This window comes from Canis lupus, chromosome 17 (genome assembly GCF_003254725.2).
Source record: "Canis lupus dingo isolate Sandy chromosome 17, ASM325472v2, whole genome shotgun sequence".
NCBI classification, from domain to species: Eukaryota; Metazoa; Chordata; class Mammalia; order Carnivora; family Canidae; genus Canis; species Canis lupus.
The window spans coordinates 18,147,149-18,163,346 of NC_064259.1; the positions used below are offsets into that span (position 1 = coordinate 18,147,149).

Sequence of the window (16,198 nt, forward strand, 5' to 3'; positions counted from 1 at the left end):
AGTGCGCAGCGTGGGCCTTTGGGGCGCCTGTCCCTATTGAGAGATGTGTTAGAGCCCACGTCTGGCGTGAGCTCTGCAGGCCGGATGCATGGCAGGCGGAGCTGGCATTTCCATCCCGGGCCGCGCTGCATTTATTTCCTCCCCCACGTGCCTGCCCTCGCGCTGTCCTAGCTCAAGTCCCGTCTGTCCTCTGTAGCGAACGCAGCCCCGGGAGGCAGAGCTACTCTGGGCTCCAGGGCCATCCTGACCCACCCCGTGTCTGGCCGCCTAGACAGGCCGCTGCCTCCCCCGGGCCCTGGTGTGTTCATGCTTTTCTGTTGGCCCACGCACGGCATGCTCGTCCCTGGAGGGGCCCCACTTTCCTCACCGGCTTTCAGGAGCTTGCACGGAGCCAGGCACGAGGGGCAGAGGGGTGGTCAGTGTATCTGATGCGATTCGACGGGGACCGGGAGGCACAAGGGCTTGCCTAGCAGGGGTTGCTTGGGAGGGAAGGGGGACACGGAGTCCTGACTCCCAGAGGTGGGGATGGTCGGCGACTTGATGGTTTCCCAGGAAGGCATTCCGGAGAGGCAGCACCCCCCCTCCCCCGGTCCCACCAGGGGTGGAGACGAGGAAGAGGAAGCCGGGTGCCTGCCTGAGAAGGTTCCACGAATGCGGACCGCGGACGAGGCTGTGGGCCCGCACTCACTCTGGACAGGGATTCTAATGTCCCCAGCCCTGGGAGCAATCCCGCAGCCACCAGACACTACTTGCTCGGGGAAATAAAAGCGTGGTGGAGTCTCTCCCAAGGAAGATAATATCCTGTCACAGGCAGTATGATCTGCCGGCCATGTGACGGCCGTTCCCTAATGTTTCCAAATAGACTTTTGAATAGACTCTTGTCTAGAAGAAAGCAAATTGCAAGAGCATTTTTGGCAGCCAAATGGAGAGAGTGCATCGGTCTTTCTTCTCTGCGGCTCTTGCTGCTGGGTCTGGCTCCAGGCACCGAGTGGGATTTATTCATCAGCTCGGGTCACTGATGAACACCATTTGCTGTGAAGAGAGATCTCGTTGAATTAGTCAATTCTGCAAGATTCGGAATAATCAGGCGTGCCCGAGAGGCGGCCTGCGAGACAGCAGAAGGCCCGCTCGGAGAAGGGAGGTGCCCGCAACATGTAGCTCCCGGTGCTGCAGGCGTGTGTCTGCAGGCTCCCGATTGCAGTGACCCCGCTGCCCGTGGAGCCCCCCAAAACAAGGAGTCAGAGGAACACAGATGGCTCCTGGTCATGATAACTGTGGTTAACCCCCCTCTAAACGATCACACCGTGCCCGCCACAGCAGCCTCATTGATCCTGATGTTTACGAGCCCCTAATTTATACACGCCTCCCTTCTTCCCCCAGTTTATGCTGATATTATGTTGCCAACTGTCATTTCCAATATCTTTTTTATTTTTCATTATCACCATTATAATGATTTACACCAGTAGCAATAGCACAAATGCCTAGTCAATTAGTCCCAGGAGAAAAGTCTCTGAATCATGTGCGCCTCTTCGAAAAAAAAAATCACTACATCAAAACCCACAGCCAGATTTCTCAAAGCAAAGGTGCACATGGGAAGGGAGGGAAATGAGAGGCTTGTTCCTTTAATACTGTTCATCTAAAACGGGCACTGGATCCCACCTTCCCGAGGCAGAGAGATTGCTTTTTTGCGTGAGCAATTGTGCCCAGAAAAGGAATCGGTGGCATTTTTCCTGAAACCTATCATCAGAAAAGCATTTTGAAACATTTGTCCTTTTTGGGTCATGTATTAAGGGCTGTAATTATGGAATATGGCTTTTCCCCAAAATACCTCTGCCCCCCCACACACACCCCTCCATGCCTTCCGAGGACCATGGTGCAGTGGTGAGCGTTGCTGAGAGTCAGGATGCCTGGGTCCTAGGGCCGACCGACCCTGGTCCGGCTAAGAGGCGGACCTTAGGCTGGCACGTCTGGGGCTGTAACCTACAGCTGAGTCCCCCCCACTCCTGGGGATACTGCGAAAAATGCAAATTCCTCCTCAATAGTGCTGGGACCTCAACAAGCACCTAGGGTGATGCTGCAGACCATAAACCATGCTGTGGGTGAGGGGGCACAAGCCACTGTCCCAGCCCTGGTCTTCTCTTCCTTTTTCTCACTTATGAAATGAGTGTCAGTGCATCTCTGCCTACACCGCTGACACCGCCGGGATGCGGTGAAAAGCAAATGATGTGGTGGCTTTCAAAGAACCACGTGAAGGGTCGCAAGAGTGAGATAACCCTATAAAAGCCATATAGTTGTTGCTGTGATCGCTACTGGACCTTTCATGCCACTCCCCCCACCCCACTCCATCCTCCCCTGAGGCCAGTCCACCTACTAATCTAGGGTCTGCTGGGTTGTGTCTCCACCAAAACTTCAGATGTGCCAAGACCTGGGAAATTAAGCAGGTGCCCAGTCTTCTTTAAAGAGAGAGAGACCCTCAAGCCCTCTGTTACAGAGATTGATGCCACCTGGGAAGAAGAAGCAGAGGTCAGAGGTCCAATCTGAGTTCTCACATCCCTGAGTCCTCCCCCACCGCCTGTGGTGCCTGGTAGAGGTTGCTTGTGGGTCCAGACCTTGGAGCTAGCTATAGCAGGTCTTAGTGGAACTTTCCAGCAACTACACTAAAGGGCTGAGATGAGCCACTCCAGCCTGGCACCTGGGCTGGACAATCTCCACACTTGCCCTGCTGAGTGAGCCACTGATGGTGGTGGTGGGAGGAGAGGGTTCACAAGAGCATCCTCATGGCTGGCCAGGGTAAACTCCTATCTTACCTTGCCCGGGAAAAAGCCCTTTCAGAGCAAAGGGAAAGTGTGACAGTGACTGTGTCCAGCCTACTGGGGCTTTGGTCTTTTAAGAGAAAAAGCTAGCAATAAAATCACACCTCCAGCCACTCATCCTACGAGAACCAGGCAGAGGCTGCTGTTAGCCTGTGAATGTTCCAGAGCTTTTTTAGCTTCTGATCAGATCCAAAGGATTTGAAACAGGGCTTGGGCCCAGGCTGGCACCTCTGGGTGCATCCACTAGCCACACATTTCATATCCACCTGGAGATGCTGAACCCCTGCACGCACCCTGAGGACTCCCTCTCCCTCGGGGGCCTGGCCAGGCCCTAGCTGAGGTGGGTCGGGTAAATGTGAGGAGCTTTCGGGGTTGAGCAAGTGTAGGGTGGACCCTGACACATCCTCCTTGCCCCCTAGGCACCTCTCGCCTCACCTGGTCCCCACCCTGAGGTATGTTCTGAGCTGGAAAGGACTTGCCACCTTGATCCCAGTGCCCACCCTGTGCCCAGACAGCCCCATGGAGGATACGGAGGTTGGGGGGTGGGGTGCGTCCTCCCTTTAGGGAGCACATCCTTGCAGGAGCAGCAGTCACATGGGGAGCAGGACACGCCAGTCCATCGCTGGGCCACAGGCCTGCCTCTGTGCGCTTCAAGGAGAGAGGGCCGGTGACAGAGTGCTTCCTGCAGCCTCAGCCAAAAGTGAGTCTTCAGAGTTAGTGGGGGCTTGGCAGGGATGGGTGTCAGTGGGAGCTGAAGCAACCCCAGGAAGCAGGGAGGCATTTCTGAGGGCACCCCAACTCCCACTAGCATCCGTGCCAACTCATGGCCGAGCCGGCTTCTCCAGAAGCACCTGGAGTATTTCTTTGTGTTGCATTTGCCAAGATGGTCTTTCGGCTGCTATTTATTATTTTGCTTCAGAAGAAAGGCTAAAAGATGCAGAGAGGGAGAAGAAAATAAGAAAGATGGGCATGGCCTGTTCCAACCGACTTGGCAGCACGTCTCCCCCAAATGAGGCAATCATACATTTTCCAATCGGGCTGGACAGGCCGTGGCTCATTCCTCAGCTCCCTGTCTGGAGGCAGTGCGGGCTCCCCTACCTTCTGTGGATTAATCACGCCTTCAGGGCCCTCACAGCCGGCGCCCGCTCCTGCACGTGCCTTCATGACATGAGCGAGAGGAGGGTCATTAGCCACCTGTGATCTTGGGTACAGCATGTGCACACAGGCATGTCAATATGTGTGGCCACGAGCAGCCTCCAGAGCACATCGCGGGGGTCCCCGGACACAGAGCACAGGCGTCCTGGTGTGTGCTCAGCTGTGCACAGTGTGCCTGTCTGTGTGGCTAGCACTGTGGGCTCCTGGACAGTGGTCCCTGTGCCCCAGCCCAGCATGGATAGTAACACTAACAACTATGGCACATGCAACTCTTAATTATTTACTCATGAGTTATTCATGTGGATGCAAATCTCGGGGGCAGGGCTGCTGATCTGGGACCCAGCAAGGGTCCAGGAGACCAAATTACAGAGACACAGCCTAGGCAGTGGGGCTGAGCCCGGGTGTCAGCTGAGTCCCCTCCTCCAGGCTGTCCTCAGGCTGCCCGGATGGCCCAGGCCTGAGTCTGTCATGGCACCCTGAGCTACAGAGAGAAGGCTTTTGGACAAAGCAGGACGTGGGATTCCTGGTACAAGACCCTCAGGTCACAGGTATTCAGCTGACGATGACCTCTGTCTCACCCAAGTCTGTTCCCTCCCAGGGGCCCTGAGTAACAGAGCCCCCTACAAGGTCCCATCCACCTAGCATGGGGCTCTCAGGGAGTCTGTAGCTGTGTGTTTCAGACACCAGACCATGCACAACCTCATAGTTGATGTTCTCCTTCGTCCTCATCCTGGAAACCTGGTTCCTGTTGACCTGCCTTTCTCTACCCTGTGACTTTAGGGTCTGATCATTGCCCAGTGATAAGTCTTCGCCTCTTGCAGAGGGCTCGCAAGGAGTCACGTTGGATCCTCTCATGGTCCTGCGGGCAGTAGGGCTGTCCCTCCCTACTTTGCAGATGAACAACCTGAGACAACCCTGAGTTCCTGGAGCTAGTAAGGGGTCGTGCTGGGGCTCAGACTTGGCCCTCTTGACCCCTGACTCAGCTCTCTTTCCTCTGCCTGGGGACCCAGGTCTGATTCCTGGAGTGGTCAGAAGAGCTCTGGGCTTGTAGAGCAGACAGGACAGTCCCAGCACTCAGACTCTGGCGCCCAGTGGGATGTGGCTTTACCAAACAGGGCAGGAAGGCTGGATCCCTTTGCAGAGAGGCTCTGAAATCCAACAATTCAATGACCAGGCTGGGTGGTAGCCAGAGAGGTGCCCGAACACCTGGGGCCTGGTCGGGTTTCAGGATCTGACAGGAGCAGGAGCAGAAGGCGGTCCAGCTCTGTGGGGTTTCCAGAGCCTGAACAGGGCCTTAAACCAGGCACTTACTGGGGCGGAGCCCCCATTTCTTGGCAGGGAAGATGCATAGAGTAGGTTCCGTAGCCCCAGACTATTTCTTACAGGACTCCAAAGTACTGAAGAAAACTATTTTCATTTCACATTACCTCTTCTATCATTCTAGAGGTAATTAAACATGTTTTAGAAAACGTAAGAACAAAAGAAACAACACCTAAAACTTCGGATCAAATTCTTAGTTTCTTCTAAGCAGGGGATGGCTCCTCTTCAGAGGGTGTGCAAAACCGAAGAAAGGGAAGTTGTGGTTCGGAGTAGAGGCCGGGCATGTTTCAGATCTGGGCATCAGGTGCGCAGAAAGGGGAGCGACAGGGAGCTCAGGGATCTAGAGACAGGTGGTGGACAAAGGTCTGGGACAGGAGCTAGAAGTGCACCCAGCAGTCGGGAATGGCTGCTGCTCAGACTCCCCCCAACCCTCAGTAAAGGGCCCCATGCCAGGCTCGCCAGCTTCCCAGCAGCCTGCCAGGGAAAGGTGCTCACCTTGACAAGGAAGCACATCTGTGTGTTTTGTGTGTAATTGCTTGAACGGGCTTGTCTGAAGTGCCCCGTCCATATGGGGCCTCCTTCCGCCCTGACGTGCACTTCCTGCCACCTCCCCCACTACCACCCCGGGCGCACGTGTGGGCACACGGGACCTTTTTGACACACTGGCTCTGCGCCCAGCAGGAAATCCTAAAGTTGCCACCGCTGGAGCTGGCACTCTGCCGTCTCACCCAGGGTAAACTGTGCAACACATTTCTTTCATTCCATTTGAAAGGGAAAATTAAACTGAGGAATGAAGTCTAACCCGAACCTGGCGTGCAAAGAGTTGACCTTTGTTTTGAATACACTTAATGAGGCTCAAACCAGACTGTGTGGCCTCCAGCTGCCTGAGTCCCCTCCAGCTCCTCTCTAGTGTGATACAGAGCCTTGAAGAGATGAGCAGCGGAGCAGGGTGGCGGGAGGTGCAGGCTGCCGGGACCATGGGTACAATGGAGCCACGGTGCGCCGCAGCAGGTGCTCCCTAAGCAGCGAGCTGACAGGCTCTGTTGCCATCAGAGGTGTCCTTGGGCCTCAGGAGGCCCATTGACCTGCTCCCAAGCATGCTCTGCCCTCCTGGGGGTACATCTCAAGTCTGCCCTCCTCATCTCCATCCTCACTCACCAGCTAGAAGGAGATGATTTCCTTGACAATGTGTGAAGTTGTGTTGTTTTGTGGGAATGTAAGTGCTGACTTAGTGTATCAGGCTAGGCTAGGCTGTACCAACAAATAACCTTGCAATCTCATCTTAACATGATGAAGATTTATGTCCCATTCATGCCAAGTCCAGTGCTGGTGGGGCAACCCTCTTGCACCTCCAAGGTTGCCGTGGCAGGTAAAGGGAGATGAGGTTAATATAAGATGCTCTTAAAGGGTCAGGTCTGGGAATGTTCTCCATCTCCTTCCCACTCACTCTAGCTGTCTGAATTCAGAAGTGTGACTCCCAACCTAACTGCAAGGGAGGCAATGGGGAGGTCTTCCTGGGTGGTTGGAGAGAGGACATGCTGTGGTGAACTTTGTCATCTCATCTCTGCCATACTTAGGATCCAGCCTAGGGAAACTCCCCTGAGACACTGGTAGTTAGGAAGAGCCTTGCAGGTGAATGTTGGGGGAAAGGAGCCTAAGCTGTGGGGTCCAGCTGACCCTGCACATGCAGAGATTCTGTTCTCCTTTGGAGCCATCCTTGGAGTCAGCCAGAGCTGACTTGCCAGGAAGATAGGACATTTCCTTACCTTGGCATCTACACGGAACTTCCAGTTGGAAGACTTGGGTTTTTGTCTCTGAGCTTCTTTCACACAAATGTGTTCATCTTTTCTGGAAACATTCAGCAATTAGGAATAAATTGTTCTCAAGGTAGCAAATGTACCACAGCCATCGACGCTGGGATGATGGTGGGTGCCAAGTGTCCAGGGAGATAGAGGAGGGCCTCTTGCCTGATCCGGAGGAGGTGGGTCCATGCAACCTCCTAGAAGAGTCAGTGCCTGAGCTGAGTTAGAACAGACACACAGGGCTTGGGTGTGGAGTGAGAATCCATTCCTAGCAAAGGAGCAACATGGACTTGAACCCCAAGCTGAGAGAGGGCATGATGCCTTTAGAACCTAGCAAGGTATTTGGAATGGTGGGCATTGCCTCAGGGGCGGAAAGAATGATCAGTGGCCTAGAATCCTCAGATGTCTCTTGGGCCACACTGAGAAGTCTGGACCTTATTCTGAAGGACGGGATTCAAAACAGAAGAGTAAAGTATGGCAATCAGATTTGTGCTTTAAAAACAAAAGTCACAAGGCAGGGTGCCTGAGTGACTCAGTTGGTAGGGCATCCAGCTCTTGGTTTCAGCTCAGGTTATGATCTCAGGATTGTGGGATTGAGCCCCACGTCATGCTCCATGCTCAGCACGGAGTCTACTTAAGATTCTCTCTCCCTCTGCGTCTGCCGCCCAACCACTGGCACTCTCTTGTTCTCTCTCTGTCTGTGTCTCTCTCTGTCTGTCTGTCTGTCTCTCTCTCTCTCTCTCTCTGTCTCTCTCGTGCTCTCTCTCTCAAATAAATAAATCTTTAAAAAATAAAAAAGTCACAAAAGCAGTTGGGTGGAGAATGGGTAAGAAGGGCAAAGCTGGAGCAAGGAGACTGGGACAAGTAATCTATGCGGGACACAAGGAGTTGGGGTGGTGGATGTGCAGGGGGAGAGGGAACAGATTTGAGAAGCAGCTGGGGTGACAGAATCAAAGACCCCACTGTTGAATATGTGAATAGAGATGGGGAAACGGGCTTGCCGAGCAGACGAGACTTCCTGTCTTCTCAAGGGAATTCCTGAGAATGACTGGACAAAGGAGCACTGAGTTGATTCTGGGACATACCGTATGGAGGTACCTGTAGGGCAGCCAGGTAAGGTGTACTTCAGAGCCTAGGACACAGGGTGTGGGGCTTAGGACGGAGAGGGAGCTAGAGATGTAGCCTTGAGAGCATCAGGGAAAGAGGTGACAGCTCATGAGATTGTCCAAGGAGAGTGTGTAGGGTGAGAAAAGAAGAGGAGGAAATAACAGATCCCCAAGGATGAGCTTGCCAAGGAGACTACAAAGGAATAGCAGAGACGTAGGAGAACAAAACAAGGAGAGAGAGCAATGTCTCAGAAATCACAGAGAAGAGGTTTCTAGAAAGAGAGAGAGAGAGATCAACCATGCCAAATGTGAGGGAAGAAGGTGTGAGTGTCCCGTGGAATTTCACAAGCAGATCATTCATGACTTCGGTGAGACCAGCTCCCAAGGAGTGGCCACAGCAAAAGCCACATCAGGGCAGGTTATGGCGTGGGCAGGAGGCATAAAAGTGACAAGAGCTAAACTAAAGTAGTCTCTCAAGAGAAGTCTGCAAGGAGGTGACCAAAGCGCGATTCATTTTTATTTTTTATTATTGGATAGATGAAAAAATAATATGGCATTGTGAAGGCTGTGAAGCATGATGACAAAGTAAACAATGAGCCCACCATCCGCCTTAAGAGGTCACGGTCCGCTCCGCTTTCGTGTGCTGCTTGTGCCTGCTGGAGGGGACGGTGCCAAGGAAGGGGTCGGTGGCTGCCAGGGCCCACCAAACACACAAGTGGGCCATAGACAGCAGTCACTAGGAGTAGGCCCAGGCTCTGATTCTGTAGCACTAGAAGTTGGCAACTAGATCTGGTGTGCGAAGATCAGAGTAGGGTCAGGATTGATAGAAATTTTTAAATAGGTGGCCTGTCTACCCACTCAGCTAGTAACTCCAGAGCCCCCCACCATGACTGGATTTGCAGGCTAAGAAAATGAGCCAGGGGCTATCCCCAACGTCCAGAAGCTCACACCCCAGACAGGAAGTGGTTGCAGAGTGGAAGAAAGTCCAAGAAAAGTGTGCCTGCGTGGTGCCTAGAGCTGAGGATGTGATGGGCGGGACAGACCCCACCCCGACCTGCCAACCGTGCCCTGGCTCTACCATTCGCCCTCCCTTCTGCCTCAGGCCTGCTGTGGCCTCTCCAGCCGAGTCAGCCTCTCCTGTATCTTTACATCCTTCATGCCTGAGGGTGACATCACACCCAGGCTGGCCAAGAAGCCAGGCAAGTCACTATAATTCTGAGCAAAGCCCAGTCCTCATGATGGGAGAGGCCCTCAGCGTACCCTGGGGTGTCTAGGTCTCCATGACAACGCTGAGGGCCTTACATTCAGATATTCAGGAAAGTCGCATGGGAGATGTCTGGTTCACAGGGAGCGTGGCGGGGTGGGGGGTGGGGGTCTTGTGCCAGTGACTAAACCATAGGGTTATAAAGAACTTTTAACACCCAGGGGCTAAGCGCCTTTTCAGAAGGAGTTCTACATTGAGCTTCAGTCTGAAGGCCAGAGGTCCTGGCCACCTTCTCCCTTCCTACTCCTCTGACCTCACGGGAGTCACTTATTCTCCACCAGCTCCCTGATCCACAAACAGGGGATGAGCCATCCCTGGTCGGCAATGGGCTCCCAAAAGGATAAAATGTGGTTTGTGTGATGGGCCTTGTCCACCCAGAAGGGGGTCTACAGATGTCGCTGCTCTCACCATCATAGGGCTGAGGGGACCGTGGCCTGAGGAGTCCCCAGGATCTTTTTTTCACAGTGGAGATGGTGGGATAAAATCCCAACCATCATTAAAATGAGCACAAGCACATCGTTCAGGGCAACATGACACTGCCGAACAAAAAGCATCACTCTTAAACTGAGGCTGGGTTCAAATCTTGTCTCCTCCACTTTTGCCACGTGATCCTGGACAAATCATTCATTCCCCCTCTGTGACGGGGGGCTAATGATCCGTGCATCGTGGGCTTGCTGTGAATATGAAATCAGCTGTCGTTTGAAAGCCTTTTTTGCACACAGAGAAGGTGCTTAATAGATGCCGACAGTTGTTGCTGCCTTCCTGGCATCCGAGCGGCGTGGCTGTTTGTCTAAATCACCCTCCTCTCCGCTCTGTGCCAGCAGGTCCGGCCTCTGTTTCCCTGTGAGGAGCAGCCACGGCCCGGCAAGATGTCCCGGCACCACAGCCGCTTCGAAAGAGATTACCGGGTGGGCTGGGACCGGCGCGAGTGGAGTGCCAACGGGACGCATGGGACCACCAGCATCTGCAGTGCCACCGCCGGGGCCGGTGGCGGCACGGCCAGTAACCTCGGTGCCCGGCCCGGCCTCCTGCCGCTGCCCGTGGTGCCCTCCCGGCTGCCCACGCCTGCCACGGCTCCGGCTCCCTGCACTACGGGCAGCGGTGAGGCTATCACTAGCCTCGTGGCCAGCTCTGCCTCCGCCGTCACCACCAAGGTAAGATCGGTGTCCTCTCTGAGCAGGAGCTGGGCACAGGGGCCCTGCTTCCCCTGAAGGCCCGGGGCCACTCCGCAGGCTCCCGGCCTGTGCACCGGCCACCGTGCTCTCCAGACGACTGGCATCTCTGGAGCTGGGCCGGCCAACTGTTGAAGGCTCACATGGTTTTATTTGCCGTAAAGTCTCTCTCTGCGACTCACCTGAAGCTACTCGTCCTATGCCATGTTGAGTAAATGCTATTTCATATGTGTAGGGACAGCCAATGCCAGGTTGGCAAGAAAGATCCCTTACATAGGTGACCTTAGACCACGCGAGTCTTCCTGGGGTACCAGTGACTCGGGTTTGCAAGAAGACAGTGACCAGCAGTCAGGCAGAAACGGTCATAAATCTAATACTTATGAATAACTCAATCGAGAATTCTCGTGCCCGTGAGGTCTTCCAAGCCTCAGACAACCACGAGAATCAGTACTTTTGTCCCCGACCTGATGGTTGGGGATACTGAGTCACACCAAGTCTGTGAGAGCTGGTCCGAGGCTGGACCTTCCTTGGGGACCCAGGCCTTGGGCCCCAGCTGTCAGCTTCAGGGGCCTTCGCTCCAGGTCACTCCCTCTCTTCTGGAGGCGGCTCCAGCCTTGGAAATGACAGCATGAACCAGGCCGTGATACTAACAGAGATGCTGAAATGAAAATGTCACCGAGGCTCTTGTCCAGCTCAGGCCTGGCTGGTCCCCGTCACGCTGCTCCGAGCCCCTGGGGCAGCCGGAGCCCTCCAGGGACGGACCCACGCAGGCGGCAGGAAGCCCGCTTACAGCTGTCCTGTTTCCTTGGCCGAGCAGGGGCTCTGCAGGCCGCATTCGGCTCTGCCAGCCATTCAGAGCGGCCTCCAGGAGCCCTCTCAGAGGCAGCATGTACGTGTGCATGCGTGCGTGCACCTGTGTGTGTGTGTAGCTAGTGTTTTCTTCCCTGCTTTCATAAAAGTTGCGGGAGAAGTGAAAGGCGGGGGCGGCCCGGCGTAGCCATTGTGAGGTGGCCGTGGTGTGGGAAAGCCGAGCTCCAGGTGTGCTGCGCCTTTGTCTCCGTGATTTTCAAAACTCCCTTTCAGCCCTGCTTCCCATTAATAACGGAGCGCGGCCGTCCCGGAGCCCAGCGGAGGCCCGAGACAATGGAGCTATTGGAGGCCAGCTCGGAGCACGCTGACATCTTGCTGCAGAGCCTTATTGATTTTATTTTCCTGTTATGAAAATACCTCCCCACTGAGGTGTGGAGGGAAGGAATGTTGGACGGGGGAGAGGAGTTGGAGGGTTATGTGGGTGCGACGCCCCCCCAGACCGGCCAAACGCAGCCCTCCCCTGGGCACCAGCCCCCAGGACTGGCCCGCTGCAGTGACCTCTGCCTGGTGGAGCCAGCCGGCCGCCCCGCCAGCCACATCTGGCAGCCACTCAGGAAGGCCAGCTGTTGGCCATCTGGTCAATAGCAGCTTCTGGAACTGACCGCCGAGTGGGGGCAGAGGGGCTAGCTCCACCAGGTCGGGAGAGGGAAGCTGGACCTGGGAGCCCACTTGATGATTTCGGCCCTCTCTGGATGGAGGCCCTTTTAGGGATGCTGTCGGGCTGTACCTGGGGCAGGGGTTTGGCCCTCCAGGCAAGGGTGCTGGACGGGAACTTGGCAGTGAGGGCCCGTCACACAGGGCTGCCCTGCCCACACGGCTCCTGCTTTGCTCCCAAACCGCTTGATATTCAGCATCCCTCACTGGCGGGGCCTCAAACCACAGCACATGGGAGGAAAGGAACCCGCCTCTGACAGAAAACAGCATCTGGGGAGGATTGTGCTGGGTGCTGGGAGCGGAGCGGGGGCAAAAGTTCATGCCGGTGGGACAGCCAGCTCCTCGGCACACGTAACCAGCTCCAGCCCAGCTTCAGACCTGCAGGAGCTTGTCCAGTCAGACAAAGGTGCCTGGGTTTGTCGAGGTGCTCAGGAGATGGGGTGTACAGGGCAGACGGAAGTCAGCAGCCAGTAGCAGCTTCTGTCCAGGACACTGTCACTGAATTTGGGCTGTGGTGCCTCTCTGCCATCTGGCCAAGCTGCTGCTCACCACCCCAGATGCCTGTCCCCCAGCCTGTTTGTCCGACCCCATGCCACCACCACATCAGTGGACATGCAGGCCCAAACCGAGGAAGCTATGGTTTCCCTGGTCAGCAAGCTGCATCTTTACTGAGTAGCCAAAGGCTAGCTCTGGCCCTCAGGGAACACACAGGTCAGGACGTGACAGGCCTGTGGCCTGGACAGTGTGACCATATCACCCGAGATTTTCACTCCCGTTGAGGTTATTGGCAGAGGCAGCTTAGTGTTGTGGACAAAGACAGACTATGGAGCCAGAATGGATTTGAATTCTGCCCTATCCCTTACCAGCTGAGCAACCCTGGGCAAGTTACCTAACCTCTCTGGGCCTCGCTTCTGTAAAATGGGAATAAGTAGTGGCACCTGGCTACCAGAGTTGTTGTGAGGATCGCGTGAGTTCAAACATATATAAAGTGCTCAGGACAGAGCCGGGCCTGGCACGTGGTGAGAGAGGAAAGCCCGGTGTGTATACAGAGCCAAGACCTTGCTCTGGTGGGAAGGGGCTACATAGAAGCCAGGAGCAGAGCCGTGTGTTCCTGCCACCCTGCAGTGTGGCGATGGCTGCTTGAACGTACTGCTGGCCTTCTTCAGTGAATTGTCTGGTGCCACATATGGGCCAGTCACACTGGAGGACTCAGTGTTAGCACTGTCAGGCCTCAGCATCCCCCCTGGGCTGGGCATGCAGCAGGGTATCACATCTCTCTGGGGGCTGGGGGTGACCCCCAACACCCTATGCCATCACCAGCAACGCAGAAACAGTCTGCCCCTCTCCTGCCCTTAGTCCCACAGGCATGGTCACCTGCTTACTCGGTGCTGGGGCTGCTTCTGCCGAGCCGTCGGGGACGGTCCCAGCTCCCGGGGGTAGGGAAGGCTGGCTGTGTTCCCTGCGGCTGCTTAGTGAGCTGGTGACAGTTCTTTCTGTCACTGCTGCCTTAGGCCTGAGTGGATTTTTATGTTTCTTCATTTTTCTGTGGCCTGAGGATTTCTTGCTGGTCTTTGATGAAAGGCCAGTTGGACAAGCACAGATTCTTGGGCCACTGAGGCAGGAGGAGGGCGTGATTAGATGCATCAGACACTCACACACACACAGTCCCCAGAGCCTGAGAGGAGCAGAGTGACCGTGGCCTCCGGCCCCTCTGTTTTGCTAGTCAGAAGAGTGAGACCCACAGGAAACCAGACTTGCCGAGGGCCCCTGGTGAGTGAGAAACGGACCGCCCGGGCTGGCTCCTTGCCTCTCCCCGGGCCGCCTGGCACAGTGAGTTCTCCATGGTAACCGTTAGTGCAGCGCTGTGACGATAACTTTTCCCATCCCTTCATCCACCTACCTGACAGCAAATGCCAGTCTGCAACAACATGGGCATATTTACCTCTTGGCTGAGGTGGGGAAGTGTAGCCCAAAGGTTCTGTCAACTTTATGTGGTACAGCTAGGGAGAGCTTCAGGCTGTCCAGTCAGACAGAGCTGGGTTTGAATCTGACCTCTGCCTCTTAGCAGCTGAGTACACCTCTGAGCCTCATTGTCTATAAAATGGGAATAATAATAGTATCTTCCTCGTGGAGATGTTGTGGGATTGGTCAAATTAGGTTCTATGGGAAAGCTTAGAACAGTACCTGCTACCCATTAAGCCCTCCATACAAGTTCGTTTTACTTATTCTTATTTTTTTAAGATTTTTATTTTTTCGTTTACATTTGATTGCTTATTTATTTTTATCTATCTATTTATTTATGTGAGAGAAAGAGAGTGAGCAAGAGAGCAAGGGAGCACAAGTGGGGAGCAGGGGCAGAGGGAGAAGCAGACTCCCCACTGAGCAAGGAACCCAGTGGGGCTCAATCCCAAGACCCCACTGGGATCATGACCTGAGCTAAAGGCAGATGCTTAATTGACTGAGCCACTCAGGCGACCCTAAAAGTTAATTTTATGGCCTATGGATTTTTTATTTATTTATTCATGAAAGACACAGAGAGAAAGAGGCAGAGACACAAGCAGAGGGCTATGCAGGGAGCCTGATGTGGGACTCGATCCGGGGACTCCAGGATCATGCCCTGGGCCAAAGGCAGGCACTAAACTGCTGAGCCACCCAGGGATCCCTCTAAAAGTTAATTTTAAAAGCTAAATCAGAGATTGGATCAGACCAGGGGTCCATACCACTTGGTCCAACCTCTGACGGTTGGTGCTGGTGGGCGCCCTCCTTGGACGGTCCCCTCCCCTGACTCATGTGGCCTGAGGATACTGAGAGCTGGGACAGCCCTGTGCCTGGCCCACGCTGCCACTCTGGGCTGCTGGCTGTCAAACGCCGGGGAGGAGGGTAGCCCTGAGAAGCAGAAACGTGACCCTGCGGCCAGGCCCGTTTGCGGGACTGGAGGGGAAGCACTGCTGCCCTACAGTTGCTGCTGCATGAAATTTAAATTATTCTCAGCAAACCTGCCTGACAGATGAAACAGAAAAGGGACGGCTTCATAAAATGCAATTTTGTTCTTGAAAGAATGGACTTTGCAGAATCCTGGCTGATGTCTGTGAAATGTGTTCAGGGCTTTTTTCCTTGTGGTCAGGAGCACTCATGCTGAAACATTCCCATCGTTCCTCAGAGCTAAGCCCTTGAAAATAAATCTGGGCTGGGAAGAGAGAGACTTAGCCTGTGTCGGAAGCCAAGGAAAACCAAAAGGGGCCATGAAACCTGTAGGCTCCATCCTCAGAGCACCAAGCACCCAGGTTTTTTATGTTTATGAGCATGTGGGGTTTTCAAGGTGGGTGTCAGAGAGATGGCATGGGCCACCGTGGCTTCTGCATACACTCGAAATTCTCTGCAGAGCCGCCCCTCCCGAGGGAGATGATCCGGGCTGTCCACGGGGAATCGTGTGAATGACCGTGAGGCCCCGCCGCGGGTGGTTCCGAGGCCCGTGAACGGATGAGGAATGCTTCGGGCACAGTCACAGAATACGAAGCAGACCTCCCTTCCCTCTTGTGTTCACAGGGAAAATGAAAGGCTACTGAGTGGGCTCGGGGGGGAGAATCGCTCAAGTCCCTTTTGTGGTGAATTTCCAGACTGTGCGTGATTTTATCCAGAAGACTGTTCTTGCTCCGTGAATGAGAATTTGTGATTTCCCTTGTGATAAATTATCAGGCACTGATCATGCGCCGTGAGACAGCTTGTGCATGTTCGTGCCGAGCTAATGGGTTTTGCCTGCACTTCGAGTCGCAGCCACGGTTTGGATTCTATCTTCATTGACTTAAAACCCATCTGTCAGTCACGAAATGCGTACAATTGAAAAATGTCACGATTACCAAAGCACCCATTTCAAAACCTACGGCTTAAGGGGGGCAGACCTGAGTGGCTTGACCTTAAATTTGTGGCGGGGGCCAGGGGGGCGGGGTGGGAGACGGGAGAGGACTATGTATCCTTCCACATTTGTCAGGGGTGAGCCACAGGCTAGCTTCCAGAAGAAAGCTGCCAGGAGATCTCGTGGACT

At 54.5% G+C, this 16,198-nt stretch overlaps 1 protein-coding gene across 2 annotated transcripts in view; it reads left to right on the forward strand.

The window, feature by feature from the left end:
- Positions 1-16,198, forward strand: part of KLHL29 (kelch like family member 29) — a 305,887-nt gene that overhangs the window by 154,438 nt on the left and 135,251 nt on the right. For both annotated transcript variants that reach the window (XM_025454548.3, XM_035700364.2), the window contains one exon: positions 10,285-10,614. In XM_025454548.3, the coding sequence (XP_025310333.1) occupies positions 10,330-10,614 (285 nt within the window). In that variant the 5' untranslated portion in view covers positions 10,285-10,329. The remainder of the gene's footprint in view (positions 1-10,284; positions 10,615-16,198) is intronic.